Below are 7,233 nucleotides of genomic sequence, written 5' to 3'. Positions count from 1 at the left end.
TCGGGAGGGCCGAAGAGATCTTTGTAGAACTGTGTGATATAGGTTTTGAGATTGTTCTGACCCTCAACCTTGACCCCTCATGGTCTAGTGAAAAAAGATACGTTTCTTGCGATGTTTGCCATTCGCAACCATCTGGAAGTATCTCGTACTGGAGTCTCTAAGGAGGACATCATTTGCTTTGGCCCGCTGGTAGAACTTGATCTCTTCCTCCCGAAGGAGTTTGATCAAGCCATCACGTGCGGTCTCCAGCTGTGATCTTTCATCATCTATGAGCGGTCTAGTTTCTGCTAAGGTATCTAGAGATGTGACAGTGTTCTAGAAGTGTTGTTTTTGGTAGTACGAATGCTGATACTTAGCAAAAACTTCTAATCTTTTTTTTATTCAAAAAATGACGATTACGCCTTCGTGTTTATTTTTCCGAGTTGAAAGCTATGTCTTCAGGTTTAAAAGGTGAAAAATGTTGGTTTGTGTGTGTAATATCCATGTGAAAGTCTAGTCGCAGAGTCACAGATAGGGGTGGTAATGGGCCATGGCCATAATGGCCTCTTCATAGCCCAATAAAGCCCTTAAAATTTTTAGTTCAAAAATATATATGTTTAGAGCCCGGCCCTTTTAGGGTCCGATCCTTAGATTTTCTAGTTCAAAATGTTGGGCCCTTTACCACCCCTAGTCACAGACCGATTCCCATTCCCATTCCCAATCCCAATCCCAATTCCAACCCCCTAACTCAAACGACACGGCTAGAACCCTTCTACTAATCCCGACTCCCCCGGCCGTCCCCTCCAGCTGCCCCCCACTTCCTCGAGCGCCGCCGCCGCTCCCCGCAGGCGATGCCGGCGCCGGAGGCGGACTCCCCGGCGATACAGAAGCTGGGGAGGCTCTTCCGCCTCACCGAGGTACACCTCTGGTAAGCCCCCTGCTCGTAGCATAGGGTTTTCGCGATGCCGCCCCCATCTCCTCTTAACTACTCCCTCGCTGCAGGGACGATTCGTATGCCGCCGGAGCCAGGGATGGCCAGAAGCACTGGCGCTCGGCGGAGGCTGCTCCCGCGGTACGCCGCTCTTCGCTCTGCTCTCCCCCTTTGGTGTAGCACGCTTTAAGCCTTCTCAGTTCGGGGAGGCCTCTGCTTTCCCCTAGTACCATCTGACTAACTTCGTCGAGCTACTAAAATTTGTTGGAATCTGAATTATGGAGCAAGAATCCGTCACATAATTTCAAGCTTGCCTAAGAGTGTAGCTTCGCACAAGGAATTTCTTTTCTGTTGTGGTTTTAGTATTGCGCTCAAATAGTGGCTTGCATTCTTACCCCCAAAAAATAGTTTGTGCACAATGTTCTACGCCACATGATCTTGAAAGATAGGTTTGTTATGTAGAAATAGCCCGAGAATAGTTCACCATAGCAAATTGCATGCACTCCATCCATAATAGAGGACCAGTATTGCTATATCAGAATTGAAAAGAGGAGTGCAGTATTGCTTAGTTCACCAATCACCACTAAATCCATAATTTGGAAAGATACAACCTAATTTCCAACTATGTTTTTAAAGCGGTAAGGCGAGGCGAGGCGATCCACCACCGCCTTATCGCCTAGGCGACGCCTAGGCGGGCTAAGGCGAGACCTTAAGCAAGGCGAGCCGCCACCACCTTGTCGCCTAGGCGACGCCTTGAAAACAGAGATTTCCAAATAGTTGTCCGTAACACAAGCTGCTACAAGGTAGTGTGATGTAGCAAGTTTCCATGTCATCAATCTGCTTTCCAGAAAATAGTACTGTAAGAGCAGTCACTTGAAATATGTTATTATGATTCTAGCCTGAAAAAATTGAATCTGGGTTCATGTGTATTTCCTGGTAGAACTATATGGAGAATATATGGTTGATCAAACAGATAATGGTTTTCTTTACACCTCAATTTCCCTTTTAGAGGACAACCTGTCAAAAGTGAACTAAATCATGTCTGGACCAACAGTGTTGTCTTCTTGGAACACTTTTAAAGGTTCTTCAGTGATTTCAAAATCATTTGTAGTCTCAATGAGAAATTCATTTGTTGTGAACAGGTCAATATATTTAGCTCCTTGGCAGACTATGTCAAGTTTGTTACTTCTGTTATTGGCCCTCCAGATTCCTATGAGGCTTATGATCTAGATGTCAATTTGACAACCTTCAACTTTTCAGGAATTCCATGCAAATAAACCACGCAATGAAGTGCTCAAAGACACCGATGAAGGTTAGAACCAGTTTCATTGCATTCTGTTAACTTCTTTAGTCACAATTTTGATATAGAGGACATTACAATGTCCCTTATTTTTTCTGGAAAAGACCCATTGAGAAAAAAAAAAGCTCATGTCACCTGAAGAGTCTTGAGAATCTGAATCTTGGCATGCATCCATACTGCTAGCTTCCAGACCACTGCGTCTTTTTGTTGGATTAAGTGAGGCTTCTTTTTAGGGACCTCGGCAGATTTTTTTTATTTTTATGATTGAATCAATAGGTTTTGTTAATTGCCTGATGTGTGACCTGGATGGAATTCAGATCTATGTTCATTGCTGACTTCACTAGCGCTAGTGGAAACAAATGGAAGGAGATGTACTCTTATGAACAAGCAGCCACCCAGACCAAATCTTTAACCAAAGTCACAATATACCTTTAGTATTATTAAAGGGCTGCCCCCTCGTGGTCTAGTAGTTTAGTGAGGTCTTTGGAGGTGGGGGACTGGTGTTAAGGTTGGGGGTCACACACCAAGTTACCTGGGTTGATGCAACTAAGGAACGTGGTATTCTACTTGCAAATGTTTCGACGAGGCTGGAACGAGATTGTTAGTGCATTCCTGAATTGGGGACAGAGTTCCCAGGATGAGGAATGCGGTATGGGTTCCACGTTCCTGTCCTTGTGACATAATGTGGACAAAATGGAAGGCCCATCACCATGGAATCACTGTAGAGAGGGGAAGCTGGTGTTGATGAATTGAGTAGTTGTTTAATCCTTTAGTTCTTTAAGCTATTATTGCAGCATCTGTTCATGCCTCATGCTATAAATCCTGTGTTGCCGACACATAACATTTGGAACCAAAAAAACAGTATTATTTCTCCTGTGCCCTTTATGTGAACTGATTTCTTACTATATACTTCATGGTGTTTCTTATAGGTCATTCATTGGTTGAAGATTTGGAATTGGCCAATCTCATGGGTTCTTTAGGGCTTCCTGTTTCATTCAGCACGAGTAAAGTGGTCAGTGCTCACATCATGCAACACCAAGTACAGTTACCTTGCTGGTGAATCTGTTGCTTAATTCCTTTATTCATTACAGAACAAGAACACAGGCAACAAGGGAAAGAAAAAACTAGGAAGACAAATACAATACGAAGTAGGAAACATTCAAATCGATGATGCTGTGAGGATATGCGCTAATACCGAAGATAGAGAAAGTGATGTTCAATTGATGGCTGTTTTGGAGCATACGAACTTGTGCAATTCATCTGGGACTGCTATTGGTTACAACGAATCCTGCCATGATACTGACAAGATGGTGAAGGGAGGCAGACCTTATGCTGAAGAACAAGAGTCTGGCTGTAGCGTCATCTACTCTGCTGAAAAAGCCCCTGGTTATGAAGCTGAAAATCAATGTGAACTTGGGACTTGTGAGCCTCCTGATTACTTGGGCAACACAGCAAAAGCAGAAATTCTTATTCATGAAAATCAAGCTGCTGACACTCTTGATGGTGAATCTGCTCGTTCCTGCATCAACATGTGTCAGGAAGAAAGATTGTCCACAAAGGAAGATCAAATATCTGCAGAAACTTTGTCAGTACCTCATGATAATAGTGGTGTTGGCCAAGAAGCTTGTCTAAGTTTGGCAGAAGCATCTTCTGTTGATGAGCATGCTGAAAGTTCTGCCAGCAACTTTTGCTATGAATATGGTGATTGGAGGATTGTTTGGGATCCATTCTACAGTCGATATTACTTTTACAACATCCAGACACAAGAATCCACATGGTACCCCCCTGAAGGATTGGAGGATTTTGCATCATATTGTAGCATTGATGCAACTAAAGAGCTGGTCGAACTGGGATCTCAGTATACAAGCATAGCGGTTCAAGAGAACAGTAAGAACATTTTGTGGATAAGTTAGTATTGTGAATAGCTGTACACATTGTGATAAAACATTCTAAATACTTGAGAACATGTGACAATGGAAACTAAACATTTAATAAGGTCGTCAAATCCATTGCAGATGCGGTATTGAGTTTTGCAGTATGAAAGCTGAAGGACATATCCTATTGCATACCTGCAGTATATATTTCGGTTGAAAATGACAATAAACTTAATTGTTAGTGTCTTAACATTGATTGTTGCCAATTTACCATCATGTTCTTGCTAGTAGGTGCAATACAAATCCATACCTGAACTCAGATGTGCTTCCTGGGATCATTTATAGGATTTTATCATTACTCTCCTATTTACTCATGTGTTGGCTTTTTCATTGTCTGAGTTATAACACTTATTTCGGTGTGATTTCTGGCATACCCAACCTTGTTTGGGACTAAAGGCTTTGTTGTTGCTGCTGCTGCTGTTTAAGTGATATCATGCATTTTTTTATATATCTCATCATCACAGATCAGGCTGCTGATGACAAGCATCTGGATGCACAGGAACAAGATCATTGCAGCGAATCACACTATTTGTCTAAGATTCCTGATGAAGAGCCAGTAAATCATAGGTAGATGACATCATATACTAAACAATATTTGCCAAGTTATTGTCATACCTTTTTTTTTGTTAATGTTTGTTCATTTATGCAGTATGATAACTACCATTCACGAAGGGGGACACACTGAGAATAAGCACAATGATTCAATGACTGATGTGTTGGAGGTGGGCCAGGAAGTTGCTAGCACCAAAAAGAAAAAGAGAGTTAGGAGATCTCAGTCGTGTAAGGCGATAATATTCAGCATCTGCTTTCTAATAGTTTGTGCATGTTACTATTTTAGGTTCTACTTTTACACAATAGTTTCTAGGTTTCTTTACACAGATTCAACTTTGTGTTGACTGCTACCGATTGCCTACTTTTGTCTAGCTTGGTAGCTATGGCTTAGTGAGACTTGAGTACTATTTTTTTTCCCTTTCTTGCGCTCCTTCTACATCTTTGTGAATAACCACTTTAATTGTTCTACAGATCATTCATGCCCAGACATGGCAGGAAACATCTCCAATGATATCATCAAGTACTGGACTCAGCGGTACTCACTTTTCTCTCTTTTTGATAGTGGTATAAAGATGGATGAAGAAGGGTGGTTTTCAGTAACGCCAGAGCCGATTGCAAAGCATCATGCATCTCGTGTTGGTGCGGGCGTAATGATTGATTGTTTCACAGGAGTTGGCGGAAATGCCATCCAGTTTGCTGCAAAGTGCGTCACTGCTATCTTATCAAGTTTTGGGTGAATTATATTATTAGCTTGAATACTCTATTGCATAGGAACTTTTTTGCCACTTGGTTATATGTCACGGGTATCTTCCTAGTTTTACTGATACTTACATTTTTTTAGATGAATAGACTATTACTTAACAATGGAGGTGTTATTATGGATATTTTGAGCATGATCATCATGCCAATTGAGTAGTACTAGACTATTAACTCTACTGTAGATTTTCTTTTATGCTATCAATGTTTCTTCTGCAGTAATAAAATTATATTCTTCCACATTAATGATATGAAATCCTTTTTCCAGGTGCAAGCATGTTATTGCAGTTGATATTGATCCAAAAAGGGTTGATTGTGCGCATCATAATGCATCCATTTATGGAGTAAATGACCACATAGATTTTATCGTAGGTGATTTTATCAATATAGCTCCTCAGCTGAATGTAATGTCTTATTTCTTGAAACTGTGTCTTATAATATATTCAACATTCACCTTTGTAGCTGCATCTTATAAAGGGGAGGAAGTCTGAATATCTTCTGGTGTCATTATTGGACTAATTGATTATCCTACTTAAGCAAACTGTTTCCTGTAGGGAGAAACTGCTTTCATGTCGCCTCCTTGGGGTGGACCTGACTACGCCAAAGTTGATGTTTTTGATATGAAAGGCATGCTTAAGCCTTGTGATGGGTTAGTTCTTGTTTCTAGTTTGAAGAGAGTAGTTTCTTTCCATTTCGCATACAGATGTTAACTTTTTTTCTTTGATGGACTATATCATCGTTTAACTCTTCAGGTACTCCCTCTTTAAACTTGGTACTATGATAGCGTCAAGGGTAGTGATGTTTCTTCCTCGCAACGTTGACCTGAACCAATTGGCCGACATTTCATTGTCAGTCGATCCCCCGTGGGCGGTCGAGGCAAGTCCTTTTTCATTCTGTTTTTGTGCCAAACTGACTTTTCCAAAACACGTCACAATGGTCTCTCTTTCTTTTTCTGCACAGGTCGAGAAGAATTTCCTCAATGGAAAGCTGAAAGCCATAACAGCATACTTTGAAGAGCAGGATGGTTGAGGCGTGCAGTGGCACTGGTGATGCAAACCATCTTTGTTAAATTATGAGCTCAGAAAGACCTTGATTATGACTTATGGAATGAGAAACGACCTGATCCATATCTCTGGTCCCTACCAGTCATCTTTACATTTTCTTGCCAAATGTAGCTTACGTGTTTGTACCATCAATGTGATAGTATTTACACGGTTAGGAATGAAGCTGTCTGAAATCACGATGCAGCAGGCAGTTACTCCCTCGGTCCCAAATTCCAAATTATGCATAGTAAAATCTATTTATATCTAGAAAAATCAAAACAACTAATAATTTAGGACGGAGTGAGTACTCAGACACAGTTAACTGCCTTGCAGCCAGGCTTCTGCTCAAGCTATCTTTACTTTATCATTTAGATGACGTATTTCTGAGTAAAATGAATGAATCCTAAACTTGTTTGAGGGACTCGAGAGTCGAGATCCAAACGCTTGTATTCTGTGATCTGCCTACTAAACATCTACGTGGTGTCTGTGTTGCCCATCTTTTGAAAACTTGGTGTTCGTATTGCCGTTGGCCCTGCACGACAACTCCGTTAGGGCAGCCGCAACGGCCTGCTAAGCGGGCCCCACAGTCGATGCGGAGGAGGCGAAGTTGACCGGTGGGTCAAAAATCTGCTGGGGGCGTGGCCGTGGCCACCTGGAAACCGACGAGCGGCGGCGCGGCCGACGACCGCCAGCACGCGCGGGTATGGGGTCGTGGCCGCCGGGCTACCGACGTGCGGC

At 42.1% G+C, this 7,233-nt stretch overlaps 1 protein-coding gene across 6 annotated transcripts; it reads left to right on the top strand.

Annotated features, from left to right (window-relative positions):
• The first annotated feature begins 742 nt into the window (after positions 1-742).
• Positions 743-6,699, top strand: LOC120652129. Of its 6 annotated transcripts, none has more exons than XR_005666464.1 (12): positions 744-907; positions 982-1,051; positions 2,171-2,222; positions 3,140-3,222; positions 3,302-4,118; positions 4,609-4,711; positions 4,794-4,924; positions 5,168-5,399; positions 5,721-5,824; positions 6,007-6,101; positions 6,205-6,328; positions 6,413-6,695. XR_005666464.1 is itself a non-coding variant. In XM_039929845.1 (12 exons), the coding sequence occupies exons 1-12, from the start codon at positions 831-833 to the stop codon at positions 6,479-6,481; spliced, it is 1,968 nt and encodes a 655-aa protein (XP_039785779.1). In that variant the 5' UTR covers positions 744-830; the 3' UTR covers positions 6,482-6,699. The 6 variants fall into 6 exon arrangements, 4 of the variants coding, with proteins under 4 accessions (XP_039785781.1, XP_039785779.1, XP_039785778.1 ...); XM_039929845.1 differs by having other exon boundaries at positions 3,302-4,097; positions 5,721-5,856; positions 6,413-6,699; XM_039929844.1 differs by having other exon boundaries at positions 5,721-5,856; positions 6,413-6,699.
• Positions 6,700-7,233: the final 534 nt, after the last annotated feature.

Source organism: Panicum virgatum, chromosome 9K (genome assembly GCF_016808335.1).
Source record: "Panicum virgatum strain AP13 chromosome 9K, P.virgatum_v5, whole genome shotgun sequence".
Taxonomy (NCBI): Eukaryota; Viridiplantae; Streptophyta; class Magnoliopsida; order Poales; family Poaceae; genus Panicum; species Panicum virgatum.
Note: the sequence above shows the minus strand (reverse complement) of the source record. Positions and strands in the feature narration are given on the sequence as shown.